The 22,639-nt window shown below is 33.8% G+C and overlaps 3 protein-coding genes across 3 annotated transcripts; 2 read left to right on the forward strand and 1 right to left on the reverse strand.

Annotated features, from left to right (window-relative positions):
• The first annotated feature begins 274 nt into the window (after nt 1-274).
• On the forward strand, nt 275-6,301 carry LOC124409057 (armadillo repeat-containing protein 3). The gene is made up of 14 exons (XM_046886450.1): nt 275-295; nt 756-1,064; nt 1,360-1,689; nt 1,951-2,118; nt 2,209-2,409; nt 2,496-2,658; nt 2,736-2,854; nt 3,429-3,587; nt 3,700-3,941; nt 4,154-4,318; nt 4,406-4,542; nt 5,173-5,335; nt 5,474-5,789; nt 5,927-6,301. Exons 1-14 carry the CDS (start codon nt 275-277, stop codon nt 6,185-6,187), a joined length of 2,754 nt encoding a protein of 917 aa, XP_046742406.1. The 3' UTR covers nt 6,188-6,301.
• A 2,915-nt stretch (nt 6,302-9,216) lies between these two features.
• Nucleotides 9,217-16,422, reverse strand: LOC124409102 (oxysterol-binding protein-related protein 2). Its single transcript, XM_046886514.1, has 9 exons — nt 16,045-16,422; nt 13,860-14,058; nt 13,298-13,407; nt 12,505-12,663; nt 12,233-12,433; nt 11,433-11,622; nt 10,498-10,611; nt 10,136-10,353; nt 9,217-9,672 (listed from the first exon to the last, which is right to left on the reverse strand). The coding sequence occupies exons 1-9, from the start codon at nt 16,068-16,070 to the stop codon at nt 9,570-9,572; spliced, it is 1,320 nt and encodes a 439-aa protein (XP_046742470.1). The 5' UTR covers nt 16,071-16,422; the 3' UTR covers nt 9,217-9,569.
• A 1,649-nt stretch (nt 16,423-18,071) lies between these two features.
• LOC124409108 (5'-deoxynucleotidase HDDC2) lies at nt 18,072-21,848 on the forward strand. The gene is made up of 4 exons (XM_046886527.1): nt 18,072-18,228; nt 19,802-19,926; nt 20,369-20,537; nt 20,841-21,848. Exons 1-4 carry the CDS (start codon nt 18,175-18,177, stop codon nt 21,072-21,074), a joined length of 582 nt encoding a protein of 193 aa, XP_046742483.1. The 5' UTR covers nt 18,072-18,174; the 3' UTR covers nt 21,075-21,848.
• The last annotated feature ends 791 nt before the right edge of the window (nt 21,849-22,639 follow it).

A 22,639-nucleotide genomic window follows, 5' to 3' on the forward strand; every position in this document is an offset into this window, starting at 1 on the left:
GATTTAAAAAAAAAACATATTTCACCGATTCGTACATCTTTAATGTGTCAAGCAAGAGACAAGAATTTTCACAGTAATGCCATGATCATATTCATCTACCTGTGAATATGGTGGCCTACGTAATTTATTTAATCATTGTCGTAGCAATATTATACACCCAATTCTAAATCAGTTGCTGACTTTTACGTGATGCAGCGTCGGAGAGTATTTTACAATTAGTAGCATCCTACTGCGCTGCAAAAAATGAGGTACACGTTGTACCTTATCCAGCGCAATGGTGAAGCAGCATCCCGAGGTAAGATTCTTTAGGGATTCTGTATATTTCCGTGATTTTCACGGCCCAGATTTCTACCCTACCTCGAAAACCTTGAATACTCGGGAATTTTTGTTTTACTTGATAAAAGTGTAAAAAAGTCTGGGAATTTTGTCGAATTTCTTGGCAAACTAAAACTTGAATCGCAAACTTTTATATCGTTACAAATGTTGTAGTCATAGCAAAATGCTTATCATAACTGCAGTGCATTCAGTTTCGAATGAAAAATTTGAATATGTAATAAATGAAGTACTAAGACTTTAAAATAGATATGATATATTTTATAAGAATTGATTGGATTTTTTCGTTGGTCATTTTCATTTTGAACTTTGAATTTTGAACAAAAAGTGTTGAGAAATTTGCAATTTTGTAAATCGCAATATGAAGTTGCTGACAATCCTGAATATTGATGCAATCGAATCGAACTTCAATTTTGATGTAGATTACTTATTCACAGAAATGCAAGTCCACTGGCAAAGAGCGGGACAATCGTTCAATACTACCTAAAACTAGGTTCGATTCTTGCAGTATTGAGGTCCAAGATCCAAGAACAGCAATACTGTTGCTGAAATGCCAAGAAAACTCCGTTCTAGTCAATGCTACAGCGGCCTTATCAAAATTTGGCTCCAAGAGCTCTGACAATCTTGAAATACTGTTCGATCTTGATATCGTGGCTTTAGTGATTCCCTTATCAGAACACGAAGACATATTCGTACGAAGGTCTGACATTTTTTCCAAGGACCGTGATAAATCATAATATTTCTTTTGTTATTCTTCTTTATTATAGTCTACGGTAATCGGATAATTTGATTACAGACATTTATTCATTTTTTTTCTGTTTAAACCTTCTTTCCTTTAAAGTTTTCTTCAATAAGTCTTCACGCTTTAAAGATGAATTTAAAGAAAGAGTTTAAATTAAAAGTTAGGAAAAGCCAAAAAAACAATGCTTAAACAACATCCCTACCATACGTAATAGAAATGAATATAATTCGTTGCATTCTAATAACATATCATAACAACAATTTGTGAAAATATTTTTAATTTTATTCAGGTTTGCCACAAAATTGTTGGCAGAAATGGCCACACTACCGAATATACGCAACTTCTTGCTGAGCTCAAACTGTTACATGCCTTATTTTACAAGCATTTTACAGAATGACACGGACATTTTCATTCACGAGTTCATAACATTAATATTTGCCGAATTATCCAAAGATATGTACGGTGTGGCTCAGATATTGAAACAGTTCAATAACTTCGACCTCTTGTTTGAGAAACTTCGGTCACCTGATCCCGATGTTAAGAAAAATTCAATTGAAATAATATACAATTTGTTGAAAGATCCGATGGGTGCACAAGAAATTATTGACACGAAGGTTTGAGATTTTTCAATTACAAATTAATTGTAAAGAAAAAGAACTTGACTAATTGACGTTAATTTAAAATTTTTTTAGTAGAATCAGTCAGTTTTTAAACTTGTAATTTAAGTATCACATCATCTTCGGATCACACAGTTATGTTTAATTGAAGACAATCATAATCCTTGCTGTAACTACAACCAACTTTAACTATAACTAGTGTCGCAATAAATTTTGCGTAACTACTCGATACCTATAACCATATTTCAACCATTCCAGGATTTCAGTTTTCCACGAATATTCGAGCTGCTCAAACAACCATACCCAGTGATACAGTTATTGGCACTTGACGTTATTAATTTGTTAGTTGCCAGAAACAAGGATGAAAATATACAAGAACTATTCCGTGCATCTCGAGGTCCTCAGGCCTTGTTAGAAATAATCGATGTAAAAAAGCAAAGAAACCATTGAATGGACTGGAAATTGTGTGATATTATTTTTCCAAAACACTTTACAACTATTATTTGTACATTACAGAATGACGAATATGATGATTTACTTGAAAAAGCATTAGAGATTCTCTCATCAGCATGTGACAATGAAAAGTCAGCAGAGTTAATTTGCAGCACAGGTGGCATTCAAAGTCTCTTAAAATTCATGGAAAGCAATGACAAAAAGTTGACAGTGTGTCTTCTGAATCTCATCGTTCGTCTAGCAAATTCGGCAAGCAGCAGAAAGGTAGTATAATGACAATTAGTTTAACATTAAACAAGTATTCATTAAATCATCACTTTCTTATTCCGTAATTGATTCGATACTTTAAGGAACTGTACAAACATGGAATTGTTAAAATTTTGCTAAACTTCATACACGAGTCTTCAAATCCTGACGTTGTTGGTGCGAGTTTTTACGGTCTTACCAAAATGGTGCAGTACGGCCCAGCTGCAGAAGAAATCACCTCATCGAATTCCATGCACAAGATACTTGGTAAAACTGTAAAGTAGTTACCTAACGATCATTAGACGTGCTGATGAATAACGCGGTCCTATTGCGATGGTTTTAAGGTTTTATCAAAAATGAAAGTCTAAAACAGCACGTAAGACACGCAGCTATCTGTTGCTTGGCGGAATTGTTGGCTTGCGACGCGCAGAACTGTTCGAATTTGTTGGACATCAACGGACAGGTAAAAAAAACATCCGAGTTGATGTATATTTTCACTAAACAAACTTACAAGTATGATTATACGCGAGTCTACATAGCTGATGCATATCAAGAGAAGTCGGTGAAACTGCGATCAACTGCGCATGCGCGAGCTTTGTGGGTTCTCACAAATATATCAACGCGGCTTATGGAGGTTATGGTAAATGATAACATTTTTATTACGTCGCAAATCGTTCATGTAGCGGCTCCAGAAGGTTCGGCAAATTTTTATTGTTAACTGAACGATGACTGATGGCTGCCACCAGACATCATAATAACATAATTTCCATTCGCCACTTGACGCGGGAAAATTTGAAATCTGTGAGCAATAGAATTCGATTAGGTACTTTACGCATGCGCAGTCGGTCACTGAGCCTGCTAGGTTCAACCAACGATGGTTTAACCGTTTATTTTCGGTACAGGTAGTTATACATTGTGAGATTTCTTGATTACTAACATGCGACAAGCATATACTTATTCAGCGCAATACTAATAATGAGTCATACGTATCCATGCAATGCAAATTAAACTGCAGAGTTATTTTGTTACGTCCTTAGACATATTTGATATGGATGATAAAACAACTCATCGGCAATGTTCCATTAGAAACTCGTCTTAAAACATTGCGGTGTCTTACGTCAATAGGAGGCTACCCTGAATTCAGAGAGCAATTTGTCGATGTCAACTTGATAGACGCTCTGTGCACTCCATTCGAAGTAAGTGATTGATAAAACAAAGTGTAATGTAATTTTCAGTAGATACACGGGCGTACTATTGGAATAGACTTCAATATAATTTAAACAAAATCTTACAATTTTTTTATTGCAGTTCAAGAGTAGTTTTGATCTTGCCGAATTGAAAGTGGCTCACTGCCGTGCATTGTCCATATTTTGCATTGAAAAAATTGCAAGAGATATATTTTTGCGTCTGGAGGGACCTAGAAAGTTATATAATTTATTACTTGAATCTGAATCTGTTCCGGTTAGAAACGCTGCAGCTCAACTGGTTTCACAATTATCTGGCGATCAAGGTGTCGCGCCTTTACTTATTCTTGCTGGGTGTTTGGAATAGTAAGTTCGATATCAATATTTCCAATAGGTTATACTTAAAAAAAAGTAATCGAACTTGTGAATCGTATTCGCATTCATGTGTCGACTTATTATATGTATACTATAATGAGAATTGATGGTACTGGATGGAATAGGAAATTTATCTAGAAGTAGGATGCAACGAATCACCGTATATTGTACTTTGTGATTTGAATGAAAATTTATTTTTTTAGTATGATTGGACACAGATCAACTTCAAGAATTGTTCCAACTTGGGAATCGTGTATTAAAGCAATGTTTAATTCTTATTTGCCAGCAAAGTTCGCTTTTACTGGGCGTTTGTCGTTACATGACATTACAAAAGACGGTTTTTATGTTATGCGCAAAAATGTTCATCCGTAAGTTTGTTAATACGACTTCACTATATATTTAACTGCTTCACAGATGTATGCAGTATGTATGACAATATTTTCAATATATTACAGGTTTCCGATTAGTGAACAGTTGTTTACGTTCAACTTAGACCTTGCACAAACAATATACATCTGCATACCAACACAGCGACGTCGATTGTTAGATCAAAACTCTGAAGTGAAAGATTATCAGATTTTATCGAACGGTAACTGAAATTTCAAATTCATACCTGTATTCACTGCATCTATAACCGTGTTGGCCCGAATATAAGTCGACCCCCAATTTTTGACCTCCGATTCAGGACTTTTTCTTTGGTTCCGAATATGAATTGAATTTCAGAAAACTTCAGCCTTTGCTTCATCTTACGTAACTCGCGTACATTTTTCTCTGATATACTGTATTTTAACACAGCCCGGCAATTCTTGGTGGTTTCAGTTTCCCCGCACAATTATTGGTTTTAAGTTCGCATCGTAACTATGACGAACGTTTTTGTTCACTTGATTTGTCTGTGGAGATCTACACTCCATTCTATGTGCACTTCGAAGATTCATTTTCTCAATTATTGCACGCACGAAAAATCTAACGAACAATTTGCTTATTCCAACTTCAGACTGATGCTTTGAAAAAATTGAAGTTCGAATTTTCGATCTTCGAGATTAGGCGCGCACGCGCAGTACGTGAATACTGCATTGCGAGAATATTACAATTATCGGTCGATAACGAAATTTTCAGTTGATAATGCAAATCCCTTAAAAAGTTCCGAATATAAATCCGAATATCCGTTGAAATTACGCATGCCCGTAATCATTTTTAATGCCGTTTGATACGTAATTTTCAGAAAAAAACGATGCGCCTAGAAAAAATATTTATTCCGTATACAGTACAGATGTTACTAATGATATAACAGGAGATAAACGTGGGATAAAGAAGACAGATTCGTTTTTATTTAATGCGGTGGAGTTATTCAAATGCAAACTCATTGCCAAGGAATCGAGAAATGCGTGAGTATTTCTTCCACAGCGTCGTGTCCTATAGATACCATTGTTACCGATCGTAACCATGCTGATTTAGTTTTATCCAAGTTACAAAGAATTTCCAACACCTGGAAAAGCGTGAAATTTGACCCATTTTGTATGCAGGAATGAGCAGGAAAAGCCAGGACTCGTGAACATTTCTTTTATCAAATCACGAGCGAAAATGTTGGGTGAATTCGTGGCGCAGAAAATGTCGGGACCCGATCCAACAACAAACTGCATTGATCACCAACTTGAGATACATCTCAGCGAAATTAAACGTGACATTGGAACAAACGTAATTCCATTAGGACAGTTGCAAGTCGGATCGTACTTTGAACGAGCATTGTTGTTCAAAATTATAGCAGATAGAGTTTGTCTGCCAGCTGCGTTAGTCCGCGGGGATTATGGAAAAGCATGGATTGAAATTGCTATTCCAGAGGTACAATTTTTTTCGAGTATTATTTGTTCATTTCTTTCGACGTAAATCGTAAATAAAAATATTTCAGCTTACTTACTTATATGCATATAAAACGTAAATTAGATGGTGTTTAAGTATTATAATTTCATGGGTATTAGATGGAAACGCAAAGCAGTGAGCATATAAGCGACACTATCGACGAGAGAAAAGGTGGAACGAAATCAAGACCATCCGTTGGGTCAACCAGTCACGATCCATCTTTTGAAGGTTCAGCGAAAGAATTAGTTTCAGTCAGCCAACATGTGTTGTCCATTTTTCCAACAAAACTACTCAGACCAAGTTACATAGTTGACTTGATGCGAGTGCCTGGAGATCTAATACCATTGGGCACCAAACAGGCTGACGATTATTGTAGATAATAGACATGATGCAGAACTTTGAACTACACCGGAAGCTTCACCTGGGTACAGAATTTATTCGAGGATTTGAATCATCGCAAGGATGTTATCTCGTAAAGCAGAATTTATATTTGTATACATTTTATTTTTAATAAACGTATTTTATCTTTTTGAAAAACGAAATTTAATTTCGAGTTTTTATCATACGGTATTTGGAGCTTACACTTGCATACAAAAAATGCTTCTAAAGACGATGATTTGTTGTAACTCAGAATTGGAGTAAAAAATGTTATTCGGGTCTATGGTTATGAGTAAAAAATGAAAAATAGTTTGTATGTGCATCATGTTTTTATTAATCTTTTGCAAAGGAATTCAACTCAATCCCTGCAATAATGATCTGCATATACAGCTGTAAACTTAACATCTATATAATATTTTGTTACATGTCACAATTCAATTCCTATATGTGAACTGTATGTATATAATATGTATACTTATTAATCATTCTACATACATACATCGAGAGGGGTTAATACTTTTACATGGTATTTGTTACAAGTTTACAACATTCGTCCGAAGAAACCTACCTGTTTAAGTTTCTGCGAAGACAATTATTATCGTTACATCGTCCAAGAAATGATAAACACTTTCTAATATGAGATAACGACTGACTGCATTATCATTGCATTATCATTACATTATCAGCACTTCGAACGTGAACGAAAGCTCAAATGGCTCAACACAGTAACGTTTTTAATACAGTAACGTACTATTTATATTACACATTACGTAGACACTAAAACTTTTGTACTGCGAGACCTTAACAATGAAACTCAAGATAAATCACCTCGTTTGCTATCTGATTTTTGGCTTTACAGACACAATACTTGAAAAAGAATTAGTGAAACGGAATAAAAATGTTAATTGACATTGTATGAATTTTCTCAAAAGTCTACTTTTGACGAATAAAGCACGTATATATGGACCCGAGATATGATTGTTAGCTTATGAATTTTTTTCGTATCTTTTTGAAAGAAGAATGACAAATTTACTCGTATTTATACATTATAAAAGAAACAAATATTCCTTACATTATACGTAATTGGCAGTTTGCGTAAAAACAGAGGATCAGCACAATTCATTTTAAACATTGATATGCCATTCTAAATGGTATAAAGCTACCCTTGAATCCTCGTGAGAAATTAAATTCCAATATTAATAGATCGTACAAATAATACATATGATATACATTTAATGAAATTAATTCGCACCATTTGTGCAAATAAATTATGTCGAGCTATTTTATCCACCAAAATTCGTTTTACTTGAAAGATTTAAATCTGTTTTGTGTGTAATTTCGAAAATGAAATATCATCAAAAATACAGTTGCATGCTAAAATTGAAGCAAAAGTTTCCACAGAACGTTCCAATTTTGTAGTTGTAAGATAGCCAGAAAAATCGTACAAATTATGTACTTTGGTACAGCTTATTAATTACACCGAATCCTCGATAAAAAAAAATGCTTTTTTTTATACGTATTTAGAAACATGAAGTGTCTGTCTGTGTGTGACACCACGAGACTATCAATACGTTGCTCCAAGTCTATCTGTCGTCACAGGATTTTGTGTAAAAATAATCCAACGAGCGTTTGTCTTTCCTTTAATTTTTATTTTCCTACTCTCGAATTTGTGAACATTCTCTGGGACTAATTTCGAAATTAACTATTATATTCTTCCTAAATAGTCCATCAATCGAAGTTATCTAGACTTTAATAACATATGTACATATTGCATATGAGGCGTTCCAAGCTATTTCGAAGTGGCCATGTCCTAAGCCTCTTGTTCAGTTGTAACGCGTTACAGAAAACACGATTTACAAATTGTAGAATGTACAAAAAAAATTCGACCCTTGTAAATTTTAATTGTTAACTTTTTTATTTTATTTATTTATTTATTTTTTTCTTTATATTGACCTGCTCTTACGTCATTCTGGAATTAAATTAGTTCTCTTTCCAAGCTTTTATTGCATGAGTTTTTATTTCATATAAAGAAATCAATTATAGTTGACGGTGATTCCGATAGCCTCTTGATTACGGAAAAACATATTTTTTTTAAACTGTAACTTTGATAACCGTGTTTTCTTGTAACGTTCTATAAAATACTAAAATGTGAAAATAAAAAATGGCTAGGTCGAAATTACTTGGTACGGGACGTATGCGCAAAGCATTCATGTTATGCGGTGAAAAAAATAGCGTATAAAGTACGTTATAAAAATAGTAGCAAAGGTTTCATAGAAAGTCATGATTCATTAGTAATTTTTATGAAAAAGTTCTTCAAAGAGTTCAGAATTTGTGTATAACTTCGTGTAGAATACAAGAAAATAAACATAAAACACGAAGGATATTGAAAAGTAGTTAAAACTATAAATAATTAATAAAATAAAATGAATTTGTCATTTAAATATGTACAATTCGTCAATAGTGTTTTTCATATCTTTAAAATATATATCCCTAACGATTTTCATAGTTTTTAAGTCATGCTCTGGTAATTTATTATACTTATAGATTCGGTTTATATTTTTCCTAAATTACCCAGATATAAATAAGATGATATTCGGCCATTAACTTGACCCATGGAATATAATTTCTTCTTGGATTTTCAAAGGTTGCAGCATGCATACGATTATTTAAGCTGCACGTACAATACTCCGACCTATTTATACAATGTCCAACTGTCGTTACATCAATATGACTCTATATTCACCATAAACCTTTTGCACTAGTAGGAAACTGAGGAAACGAAATCGAGTATCGATAAACTTCGTATGAAGAAATAAAGTTAATTATTAAGTTAAATTATAATCAGCCAATCTACAACTAAGTCACATGTCAATATCATTTTCCTATATAGGATCTATTACGTTATTTTCTAATAAATATACGTTATATATTTCTATTTTGCTAGACGCTTTTGCAGTATCTTCTGGAAGCCAACTAACATATATTTAACTGTAGATTCTCAAGGCAAGTATCGATTTCTTCTTATGTGTAATTTTATTTTTATTCCTATTTCGTCACTACAAATCAATCGACTTTTGAACTTCGAAAAAAGTTGACTCCGGGGGGTGGCATGGCAAGATATCAATAAATTATCTACATCTATCATTCTTCCTCCTTACAGCCGATTATTTATTTGGTCAGTAGCCATTCCTATTTATTTATTTTTTTTTTCATATTTATTTTTTTTTTCTTTTACTCACATCAGCTTGCGCAATATTATTTTTTCCATTATACACCGAGTACAATCCTACAAGGTTCACGCTTCCTAATATCCAGCGACATAAGTTACGTACTAATTACTACATATCGTTATGATTACATCAATTACACGTTATACACACTGACCTAAAATATATCTTCGATGTCTGAATAATTTCGATTCCAGTATTCTCCTTGATACAGCCAATCCACTTGTTCTGAATGTGGATTTATACCAGTAGCGAACCACCTGGACATAAGTAATCAAATTTCATCCCTGATATTCCATTTAGTTGAGAGATCACATTTCAACGAGGGGGGAATCGATACGTGAATAACGATTACAACTCAACCTTTTCATCACAAAGATGAGATGCAGAATATAAAAGGCTACAAAAATCACAAGCCGTTACCTGGATTACAAGTGATGAAGAAAATTACAAGGACGACTTGAATTTAAAGTATTACAAATGTAATATACAGAATGCAAAGAGAATTGTAGGAATAGGTTATAGGAATTTCATGGGTTACAAAGGTAATATGGAATATACAAAGGGATTACAAAGGATTGCATTGTTCATCCGATTCCAACAGTGACTGACCCTTTACTTTTCAGTTGATGTATGAATTTCCCGATGTAATTGAGGTATGTTAATATTGAGATCATCTTGGCACTTTGAAGAACTAAAACACAGTTCGTTAAACGTATGTACCTTGGTGTCCATTCGGAACCGCTATTTTGTTTCCTTGTTTTTCGCGACCTTCTCTGCTTTTCTTCCAATCTTATTTTTTCGGCAGCTGCACCATCTTGATCTCCCATCTCGAGTTTTCTTATGTCAGGTCGAAGCCTGGAGTCTGTGGGGCACAAGATTTTTCCCATTCCAGGTTCTATCTCGTTAAGTGACATTGCAAACGTGGTGAATTGGTAGAACTGAAACGGAATGTTTCAAAGTTGTTAGTAAACTAAAATTAAACAGTAACACAGAGATTCAATCGCTGATTTTGCTTTAAACACGTGTTTCATAAACGAATGTGTAATATGTTTGTTTATACATTGGTGGTTCTTTGTACTCACTTCAGCACTACTTTGCGGCCTTGGAGCAACTTTCCAAAGGGTAGTTGATCCTGGAATCTCATCAATAGTTGGACTATCATCTCCTTCTGTTCCCGTAGATTCATCGATTGCATCCTAAAGCAATTAATATTTATTTCAATAGTTGCCAAGAGACAAGTAAATGAATGGCCTTTAAATCAATCTGTAAATAATTACATATTCTTATGCCTTAAAAATCTATTCATTGTGGAAATTGAAGTTTTCGTTTTAAAGGTCGTGGTCCAATAAACATATGAATATGTAGTACAACCGGCAACTTCATTTTACACTTACAATCTACACGCTTTATTGTCAATAAAGTTACCGGCCAAAAAATTATATCATTCTGATTTTTTAAATTATTCGATTTTGTATTTCCACCCAAGTAATTAAAGAACAAACTTTTGTATCCATCGACATGATTCTCAAAATCAATAATCACTAATCGTCCGCATCTGATTATGATAATTGAGGATGTTATAGTTTCTTGACGGATAACGATGGTTTAATTATTCTGCATTATACGCCAGTAAGAAACCATGTAATCACAGGTTAAGAAATTGAACCTTTTTATTCATTTCAACAAATTATGATCACGACTCAAAAAAAATCGATGTCCTGCATCAATACGCTTCATGTTTCAATGCAATTTTTTAGAATTTTTATCATCACAAATATTCTGATTGGGTTGAAAATTAGAAGTAAAAAGATGACTTTTTTTTACCGGTCACTTCTGACTCGGGAATATCAGAAACTTAAATCTTCAGGTCATATTTTTGCTTACGAAGCATATGCATGCCAACTATAGTGCATTCCATTATATACTTATTCGATTGCGGCCATTTTGCATAAAAAATATAAATGGTGAGAGAAACGTAATCAGGACTTATTTACGACATTTACGAATGTGAAAATACCTGATGAGAAGGTTTGAAAGCGCCCACTTTAAAACTGTGTAATTTAGCCAGGACTTTCTTGTGTCCTGGGCTGCCTTGAGGGCTTCTGTTCTCTCGTTTAATCCTCTCCAGTGTTTCTTCGTACAATATTGGTTCGCAAACTCGTAAGTTTTCAGTCCACTTGCCGTAGAGAAACACTAATTTTTTTTTGCTAAAAAGAAACTCAGTTTTAATCGCATTCCTACAAATACTTCGCAAAGAAAATCTGCCAGGTGTCGTTCTCCATTCTAGAGAAAACTTTGTAGGATTGTAGAAGAGCTAAAAATATTTTTGCCACAGGCCTTTTTTTATATCCGCGAAATTCTGCGACGACAAAGTGGCGCCAATAATTTTTGAACTCATCGATTTCGAATCGCGTACCAAAATTTCAAAATCAAAAACAGTGCATTGATGTTATCAGAATAAATTTGAATCTCGTGAAAATTTGCATTTAAGGGGTTTCACGAATTTAGAACTGATGTTGCCAAAGTCGATCCGCCATTTAGGATTCGCTATTTTTAATGTTGATATTCTGCTATCGGATTCTGAATCAGGGACACCAAAAATCATCGGCATCACCGTTGGCGAAAATTGGCGATTTTATAGAGTTAATTTCACCGTGTTGAGATAGAATTTCGAAATAATTTCGGATTCGATTTTTCGATACCTCTTTCATCGTAATTTTTGTAGTATATATCGATTCCGTGTAAAAAAACTAAAGTCTGATTCGTTTCCAATCCCACAAAGTCACGTAACGTAAGAAAATAAAGCGTAAAAATTACTCCTGATCCATTATAAAGCCTTCAACTTTATGCAAGTCTTTTCCATTCCGACCAGCACTTTTGAACGACAAGGTAGACTTCAAATTAGCCTCTCCGTACTGCCTGATTTCTAATGCACCCAATTGTTCCATCCAGAACTGGCCGACAAGTACATTGTGTAATATGCAATTGACATTCTGCCATGTGTAAGCCTCCTTCCATCTAACAAACAAACGTAACTCTGCATATTCTCCACTTTATTGACGTTACGTCATCATACTTGGTCAACTCACTTTGGCAGCTCGACTGTCACCATACCCTTAGGATGAATTTCAACTGATTTGCAGAAGAACTTGAGCTTTGGATGTATGCTGCCGTGGAATATGAAGTCCTCACTGTCGGCGTGAAATGCTGATACTGGTGGATGATGTGACACCTGCTCGCATATTATTCTGCAACAAAATATAGGTGCGTATGTATCATAGAGAAGTTTTATGTAGCGTGTAGTTTTTAAAAACAATTGGCACGATTGTACAGCGCCATTGTTGTTAAAAATTGGTAATATGTTCGAGTCTTCGAGTAACTTTCAGCAGAATTATCTGCGCCAATTAATAGGGCAAATAAAACGATGTCTCTACTGTGTGATAGAAATGAATCTGAGCAAATTTGATAATACGAGCGGCACGATCTAGCGATATAAACAATTTTGAAAAAAGGGTATAATAAGAAGGTGGAAAATTATTGAACTTGGGTGTGTTTAATCCAAATATAATGTTTCCGAGTATTGTAACTATTATGCTAGAACGTGAGATTGCTTGGATGTGTTTTGGACAATTTATGGGGATCTGCTTAGCAATATAAAATGTACTAAAACAACAGACATGAGAACATTATGTAGCAAAAAATAAGGCCAAATTTTTTTTAAATATCTTGTTGGTATATAATATACCTTGTTGTTTATAGAAAATCGTTTTTAATGGATCTCATTAGTGCATTGATAATAATTAGACATTAGTTTTCAGAAATGTCATTATTATAACTATTTTTCGTTTGGTTTGGTAAATTTCCTTTATTAATTTCTTGTACCTAAAATCTTCTCGTTGAAGTTCGTAGGTTTCGCCAAGCAACGGATTAAATGGTTTTCCCAGGCGCTCCCAGTTCGATGCTAATGCGCTTACTGCAAATGCCGAGACATACTAGAGAAACAGCAGATATAAAATTATTACTATAATATCAAGCGATATCGTGAGTTGTCGATTCATGCTACGGTTTTAATTCTAGATACTGTATAAACTGTTTCACTCTAGAAAAATATTTCCCTCTTTTCAATATTTTTCATCATATTTCCAAAAAATATTACCATTCAACAACAATGAATATTTCGTATAAGGTGATTTTAAATTTGCAGTAAACCTTGTGATAAATTTGGCGATTCATTTTTCTACGCTTTTAAAAAATGCCGGTAATGTTCATCGATTCGAATTTATAGTTTAGTTAAAAAAATAAATCAAGAGCTTCAGCGACGTGACTAGGACGGAAATAAAATACTGAAAAAAATTGAAATTAGTTGTGATAAAAATTAGCCCATTTGGCCTCCAATGCACCAAATATATTGAGCTAATCAATGCAGGAAGATCTTCGCTATTACCTGGAGTCTAACAAGAGGATCCTCTTCCATAGCAGCTTGTTTGAGTAATTTTGCATACTCCATGTACTCAGCGACTCGTTGGAGAAAGGATAAAGGTTCGTTGAAAACGACAGGCATTGTGATTTTACTGAGGTCCTTGCCCAGTGTCAAAACCGAGCAAAGGTTCACCTCGGAGCGTCCAGGAGCTGGCAAAGACGTCCTAGAACAGATGGAAGGGGAGGGTTGTAAGACACGCGGTGATTTTCACAGCCATTTTTCGATTATCCTAAATTACATATCTCGAAGGTATATCTAAACTGGTGAAGAACAACAAATATATTATGTAAAACTTCACAGTTTGGCAATTTCAAGTTCCACAATATAAGTTCGCAACTCATGATTAAGATGGAAAGATTTGAAATCAGAATTATCAAATGACGTTATACTTTTACATATTGGACCATTTTAACAAATTCTACATAATACAATATCCTTATTGCTGTATGATGGGAATGGATATGAACAAATTTATGTGACACAAGCTAAGATATCAACACTTTGAGCAAAGGTCTTATAGTCGCAAAAGTCGAATTTATTAAGTTACGGTGTTTTTTTTTTTTTTTTTTTAAAGCAATCACGTTTCTAGGCTCGTTTTGCTTGCTGGCCAGATAGCCACAAATTGTCTGAAGATTATTCAAAAAGTCTAAGATTATAGTGCAGTTGTGGCGCGGAAACGTAAATGTTGACGAACATCTGTTGTACCATATTAACATAAATATATTTTTATATACGATGGAGATCAATTGTTCATCTGTTCATCAATCAACTGTTTGCAAAAGTCTTTTTAAACAATTTTAGAAGACTTTATTTCTAAACAAAATAAGCCCAAAAACCTAACAAGTGGATTGAATATACCAGAGTTTAATCATTTTGAACGTTCTAATTATTTAAAATCTTTTCTCAAATTGTTGATGTTTTAGCTTGTGTTATTCGAATTTGGTCTATTAATTTGTATCATTACATAGCAGAGATTTTTAAGTTTAGAGATGTTGAAAAAAATTATTTCCCATCTTCACGGAATATTTCATTTTCTTCCAAAATCTCATCATTCAATCGACTTAGGCCATTCTTTTGAAATTCATGATGTACTTAACTCGAAGTAGTAGAAGTTTCAAAAGTATCGATGCATGGCTCTTAGTGAATCATTTTTGTGTACAATAATTTTAACTTAACATTCTGTAAGATTTAATGGGAAATATCGTAAACTTTTATAACTCGCAGAAGAGTTCAAAAAAACATATTAATGATCACATTTTGTTCTGGTGATTAGATTTTAAATTTTTGCATCGGAATAAATTTTCTTAGGGATTGCTTTTTTTATCTCTTACAGCGAAAAATATTATTTTCAAAAAATTTCGGCGAGTTTAAAAAATAAAAAAATTATCCAAGGTATCCTTGTATGTATATAATGGCACATAGCAAAGTTGCGAAGAATTCGGCGACCACGAGTGAAAAAATCTGAAACATTTAGAAAAACATTTTCACGAGGGTAAAAAAGAGTTTCGAACGAAAAAAAATCATGATTCGTTTTTATATTGCGAAATAATACGTATAGAGCCACCGAATTATGTACACCACCCAAACCTGCAATAAGGATCGCCTCCAGAATAACAGCTGATCAGAATCGAATCCGTAGAAAAATTGACGATGTAATATTTTTCATACATGTATTTATAATAATACGTTCAAAAAGAGTGGTGAAACGTATTTGTAACATTTAAATGCGATATTCTACGTAAATAAATTAGTAGATTATCGATTCGCTAATAAAGCGGTAAATATAATCTGGGTTCCGCTTACAATTGCAGGCATATATGGGTCGGATAGAAGATAGAAAAAACGTTATTGAAACGTAAGGATGACCAATAATAAATATGTTCAATTTTTCTTAGATTTGTATCAATTATGTCCTTATTCGGTTATTCTACTATTCGTGTACGTATAAGGATGATTTAATGAGTCGGGAGGTTGGAAATAAACCAAATTACAGTAAAGTTATAAGAATATCAGATTGTAGAAACACTGATGAGTGATTTAAAAAAAACTTGAGGCAATAGAAAAAATTAACTAGATTGAGAAAAAAAGCTTTCTATAATTATTAATATGACATTTACATATAAGGCTGTGCAAAAGTAATTCGACTTACCTGTGCTGTTGATTCCCACTAGCCATTGTACGAAATAATAATGAAGTGTGAAAAATGTATTTGTGTTATGTACTCGAGTTGAACGGTCGAGCCCAAGAGATTACGATTCTTCTTTATTTTAACACCCAACATCCGAGAATCTCAATTCGTTGGCTACCTTTCTCAATAATATTACTATTTTTATTATGGTTATTGTTATTATTATTCAATAAGTGGTCAATAATTTCTGTCCTACGGTAAATGTGATATTATCACCGTGCCAGATACATTGCTGCTGAAATTTTATTCCCCACCTCAGTAAATGTTCTTATTCCCCACAATTTTTAATAAATTTTACTTGCAAGGTGAATTAATAAATTTACCATGGTGCACCACCGAAGTCAAAAAATCGTGTCACGTAAAAATCAACACGTACGAATGTTTAAGCACTGAAATGAAATACTAAAAGAACACATACACACTACACACGCGTACAAAATGATGTACAAATTGTATCGCAGATTACTAGGTAACGTGTAATCAGCTGTAAAATACGGAGGGCGGGTTTTTATAGAGCGACGAATAGAGGGTGTGATATCCGAATTCGAAACACCTGCGAGTAAACGACGTTGAAAACTAAACTACGTTTCGTAGCTGTTAAGAAATTGGTCTCGATGGTCTCGATGTGTAGTTTACATTCGATGTAGGATTTAAATCACACGGATTTATTTCTGTTAGTCCAGAGGATTTACACTATTATGTAATATCGCTACTAGTCGCAAGTTCATGGGAATCTAACTTTACAAGGGCGGGTGGCACAGTGGAAAGCGTGCTTGACAAGCTGTTCCGCGAACATCAATAAAACTGGGCATGAGTATCAGGAAGGCGGAAATTCTCGTGGAGAACTATCTGATTTGTCGCTGGAGCACATGCGTGGGTTCGCTTCGTTAAATCAGACATTTTCGTTGGACTTATCCAATCATTTGCGTTCACTATGATTGCATGACGAAATTCGGAATACTGGAAATTTTTGTGAAAGGTTCTTTTTCTCTTACTAATTTTTTTGTCGGAGGATGTGGCTGGTTGGTCCTTAATTTATTCCTGGCAAGAAATCGAATTAAGTTTATTTGTTCAATCTGAAATCCACATTTTGGTCAATGATTAATTATTTATGAAACTAGTGAATATTTTTCCTGTGTTACTCCGAAAAACACCTTCGCAGAAATCTGTAAATCATGAAAACTCCGCTGTGGAGAAAAATGATGGGACATGCAATGGCCGGTAATATAAATCACTTATCTCAAGTGTGAAAATATTCATCTGAGCGTAACATCACAAACGTCGTGATTAAATAAGGCACTTGAAATGCAGGCTTAATATTGGAATGCATCTTATAAACAACTGCAGGGTTTTGAAGCGTTCAAAAGTGGGAATGACGCAGAGCCAGTCTCTCGATTATCCGGGGAGTTTGGATAAGAGTCGCCTTAAACGCAAGACGTACCCCATACAACTGTGTTTAATGCTATTATCAGTACACACACGCATCTTATGTATTCAAATATCATTAGCAGATAATAATTCCGATACGTGCTTTACAAAACTTCTGAAACAGATTAGTAGTCAATCCGATATTCAGCATTTATTGATCATAATCCATAACACTGCAATTTTACAAAATAGAATGCGATGCCAATACAAAAAACTGTGTCATTAAATTTGTAGAAAATAGTCTTTTGAATAGAACAAGCCTTTGTAGGGTGAGATCAAACTAACCTACTGCCTAAATTTTAAACCATTTTGAAGTCATGCAAAATGAATTATCAATTATATTCTCAGTCAATGGCGAGATTTGCTTCGAGAGAACTGTGAAGATATTTGAATTTCGCGCCACGCGTTATCGCGAAAAACTGTATTCTATCCGTGCCTACAGAGAGCAGCACTGACTACAGAGTCGTGGACCAGGAATCAGACGAGTTCTGATTGGTTGAGAGTCCTACTTCCGCACTCGCCAGTATTTCAACTTTTAGCGCTCGCTCGTGCTCTCTCCGAATTCGCTCAGTCTTCCGAAAGAAATACGACAGTGAACATATTTGACGTGCAATTGCTTTTGCAAGAATATTAAAGTACGTTTTCAGTGAGAAATCGAACGAAATGACCGACGCAACAAAATTGGTAGAATTCATGGAGCTAGTAGGCAGACTGAAGGTACGATTAAAATTAGTTTATATGTTTTTGCGAGCAGATCACATAGTACGAAAGTGAATAATACTCAATCCATATTTGGCCATCCAATTACTTTTTCGATTTTGTCTCGACGTGTTATTCGCATCGTTTTTTTTTTCATTTTTCTTTATTGTGTTGAAATGAGTGATCAATCGTTCATCACGTACAGCTGTTTAGACTATTTGCAGCAGCGGAACGTCTGTTGCCGTTTACAGGTTAACTTTGGTGAATGTCAAAACCTTGGCATTGTGTAAATCACTTTCGATCTCTGTGTCGGTGCTGTGAAGTGCCTTTCAATATTGATTGATGTATGCACAAGGTTCACTTAGGTGATAAACAATCTTGTCGATCTTTATCAATTGTCAAATGCTGTTCGTTGTCTCATGATGCATCGTACAATGGTGAAGTTATACATGCGGAATAAAATTGAAATTGATGAAAAACTTTGTTAAACGTAGTAAGAAGGTATTACCTTTAAGAATGTAATAGCATGAATAAAAAGTTGGGGAGTTGGTTAGAAAGTTAGTTCCAGCAATGTTATTTGCACCAACGATAGTGAAAACTAATGAAACAAAATTCCTACAAGTATTTATTTTATTGGCAAAGTTTCTATCCTGAACGCCAATAAGTTCTCATCGCATAGAATTGGTCTACTTAAGGCATGTAAATCATGAAATTCAATATTTATTTAATGAAAGTAAATGGCAACAATAGACAGTCAACTCCCATAAAATTGTCGTATAAAGTATAAGGTTTTTTTATTTAACTCCAAGAAACTTCCTCGATGGTTTACCATAATGGTTTTTACATTTATTATCGTGTTCTCACAGCAATTTTGCTGGTTTATTAAATAACAATATTTCCAGTAAACTTACATTTGAGAGCTTCATTTAATTTTCACATAATATGGTAAAAAGGGACATAAAATCTCTGTAGATAGTTCAGAAAATAAAGCATGTTTAGTTTACTGTGATTTTGTAATTTACGATGGGGTCTGAAGTGGATATTTCTCAGATGGTGAGGAGAAAATTTTTTAGTGTTGCCATGCAGAAAGGTTCTAAGAAAATAATTTGGAAGGGTTCTTGGCCTTTGTCTATTTGACCTTAGTTTTATGGTCAGCATTTAAAGTACAATCATCGCAAATGAAAAGAACAAAATTTACTATCTTTGAATTTCTCAGAAAAATTAAAGCTAGTTGCACATTACCGCAAACTTTCGCATGACCATCATCTGCAATACAAGTATTAAAAGGGAATTATTTCAGGAATAAAAATTGAGGAAACACCAATAAATGCTTCCCCCCCATGTATTTGTGGAAGCAAAAGGGAAAATGCATCTAATAAAGCACTAACGCACTAACAATTAGTGACAAGCTATTCCTAGCTGTAACTGTTATAAATTCTGATCAACGTAAACGCGAATATGTAGTATATCGATCTTCGAAAAGAATCGCAATCGCATTACATTACTAATAACTCCGAGATGTTTTATGAATTAAAAATTTCCTCTGTGTAATCATTCTCCGGCAAAGTATAACTTTGGTGTCTTTATGCAGCATGTCAAAAGGACGGGGTGGATACTTAGCAAAGTAACAGAACCTGAAACTATTTCTGGACACATGTATCGTATGGCTATGCTATCCTTTCTGGTCGACAATAAGGAAAATTTAGACAGAGTAAAGTAAGAATCAAGTTGGAAATTTACAGTGGTTTTAAATTTTTTAACTCTCGTAAGTAGCCTTGATCTTATATTCAAAGTAATGTAATTTCCCATTACATAATTTTCGAATTTTATTCCTTCTGTTTATCGTCGTGCAGATTTTGCTTAATTTGTTTTTCTTGTACATAAAGAACAGTTTCTAATTCTCAAATGGTCGTTACCAACCAATCTATGGAACATTTTTATTACAAAATTATATGAATTTGGAAATTAAATCAGTTTTGGATATTATTTGGTGTTGAGTATCAATAAAATGAAGTATTGATCTTTGAAATGAGTATATTTTGATAATAGATAGTAGTAGTTAAGCAGTAAACTAGCTATTGACATACTTTCTTTGAATCACTGTCTACTTTCTATGTATTTGCAATGCTTGTATGTATGTGTCGGATTTCGTTGCCAGGATAATGCAAATGACTTTGATTCATGACCTGGCGGAGTGCATTGTTGGAGATCTTACACCGCATTGCGGAGTTTCCCCAGAAGACAAGCATAAGCTGGAAGATGAAGCGATGCAAAAGATCTGCGATCTTCTAGGCGACAAGGGACCTCAAATGTTGACGATATTCAGGGTATGAACTCTTTGATATATTTATTTATTTATTCGAATTAACGCGAATAATTCCATACACATTCAACAACGAAGTATACAAGGATGAGTACAATGACTGTTTGAAATTAACCAGATATATCGCAAAAGTTATCGCTTATAGTGAATCGAATCGAACACCAAATTTAGAAAGAACAGAATTGTTGTGTCGAAAATTCCTCATTCTTTGGTTTATCAGATTGTGTAAAGATACTTATCCCAAAAACTTAGAAAACAATTTTATAGTTTCAATGAACTCTCCAATTTCCATTAACTTCCCACTTAGGAGTACGAAGATCAACAAACTCCGGAGGCTCAATATGTCAAAGACTTGGACAGGCTGGACCTAATAATGCAGGCATTTGAGTATGAAAAACGCGATGCCACGCCTGGAAAGTTACAGGAATATTTTACTGCTACAAATGGAAAGATAAAGCATCCATTCGTTAAACGATTAGCAGAAGAAGTTAACACGCAAAGAGATGCCTTAGCAAACATTCCATGTAACGATAAGTCATAACCTTGAATTATAAATTGGGGGTCGTTTTTCAGGTATATTGTACTAGCGACTCTGCATAATAAGGCTCAAGACTATCGGAATGTTGTCTGTGCTTAACTAATAAAATTTAGGAGAATTATGTCTTAGACCAGTATTTGGGTTTTAGAAAAAATGGTTTGCTGAAAATATATAGTTCTGCTACTTGCAGATGAAGGAAATAAAGCTTGTCGTTACCTTAAAGCTCACAACGGCTTTCAGTTCTATTTCAAACGTGTCTAAGATAATACAGCTATGATGCAGTAATTTCAGATTCAGCAATATTCTCGAATTGCTCATCTTTTAAAACCTTCGGCAGCAGGCTAAGCCCTACCAGAGTTTTGTTTTATTCGTACCAGGAACTATAGTTTCCACTTTTGAAAGAAATATGATTGAATATTTTCAGTATAACAGATTTCAATCTGGATACAGATGTAAGAAAATTATTATAGTATTAAAAGAATACAGCGTCAGCTTTTTGAGTTGCGAATCGTATTTACTTTGCAACATAACTTATTCTCCATCAAGTTCTTTTAATTATGTAAGATAAATAATCTTACAGTCAAATTTTTATTATCTGTACCCAAAAAAAAACAAACTGCATAATCATAATGAAGTGAAATATATAGTAATATATAAATTATGAAGTCTTTTTTAAACTGAACTATTATATTCGGTTCTATTATGTAAGTACAAATAAACGATAGGTAACTATATTTGAGAATATTTTCGTGCAAACCATGTGTGAGACAACTGTGCGTACACACACGAAATTTTTCATGACTAATTGTGAGGTTTGCACGTAAGGACCAAGTATTTTCCATTACATTAGAGCAATACTTGTGAATATATCAGTACAATTATTTCATTTACGTCTTTGATTAATGAAAATTATCGGAAGATCTTTCAATTCTCTATCAATCAAGATTTTAATTTGCGTTCTATGATTGTCAAATTTTTCAAATTACTTTTCATACACAATATCCTAGAGTTGACTCATTCTGAATAATGCACTTTCTAACGCGAGTAGTATTATTTACAATGCAGGTAACTATGCTTGGAATTTGTGGATTGTCTACGTGTTAATTAATTGAAAGTTATTCAGTCATTTATACTGTATGTATGTATACATTTTTTTAAATGAGCAATGAAACATTTCACCTCCAAAATACTGAATATGCTTGAATTGTATTCAACAGGTATTGTTGCAAAATTCTATTGCATTCAATATCGTGTTTATCAATTAGGTATAAGATGTAAACTAGAGACCTGGTGATCTGTTTCGTGTAGGAAAAATTATCATACATTTTGAAATGAAATATCAGTACGTTTGCAGGATCCATAGGTATCTGTTACATTCAAAGCAATTTTATTGTTTTCTAATCTATTCCAAAGGCTTCGGTTTATAGTAAAAAGCAGTTGTGATATAATTTAAAATAACTTATATTTATTCCGAGTAATTATTTTCGTACATTTAGCAATTGGTTTTTATGATAAACTTTTATTCAGAAAAATCAGTAAAATATACAATGCACCGTCAATCATTGGAG

The sequence above is a fragment of the Diprion similis genome, chromosome 8 (assembly GCF_021155765.1).
Source record: "Diprion similis isolate iyDipSimi1 chromosome 8, iyDipSimi1.1, whole genome shotgun sequence".
Lineage (NCBI taxonomy): Eukaryota > Metazoa > Arthropoda > Insecta > Hymenoptera > Diprionidae > Diprion > Diprion similis.

Bases quoted from the DNA above. Each gene is read 5' to 3' on its own strand.
- LOC124409057 (XM_046886450.1), top strand. From the start codon at position 275: ATGGTGAAGCAGCATCCCGAG. The intron at 2,410-2,495 runs GTAGTATAATGA...CGATACTTTAAG, and splicing joins ATTCGGCAAGCAGCAGAAAG to GAACTGTACAAACATGGAAT. The intron at 4,543-5,172 runs ACTGAAATTTCA...CGTAATTTTCAG, and splicing joins TCAGATTTTATCGAACGGTA to AAAAAAACGATGCGCCTAGA.
- LOC124409108 (XM_046886527.1), top strand. From the start codon at position 18,175: ATGACCGACGCAACAAAATTGGTAGAATTCATGGAGCTAGTAGGCAGA. The intron at 19,927-20,368 runs GTAAGAATCAAG...TTTCGTTGCCAG, and splicing joins GAAAATTTAGACAGAGTAAA to GATAATGCAAATGACTTTGA. The intron at 20,538-20,840 runs GTATGAACTCTT...CTTCCCACTTAG, and splicing joins AAATGTTGACGATATTCAGG to GAGTACGAAGATCAACAAAC.
- LOC124409102 (XM_046886514.1), bottom strand. From the start codon at position 16,070: ATGGCTAGTGGGAATCAACAGCACAG. The intron at 12,434-12,504 runs GTGAGTTGACCA...TTTGTTTGTTAG, and splicing joins GTGACAGTCGAGCTGCCAAA to ATGGAAGGAGGCTTACACAT. The intron at 11,623-12,232 runs GTAATTTTTACG...GTTTCTTTTTAG, and splicing joins GGCTTTATAATGGATCAGGA to CAAAAAAAAATTAGTGTTTC.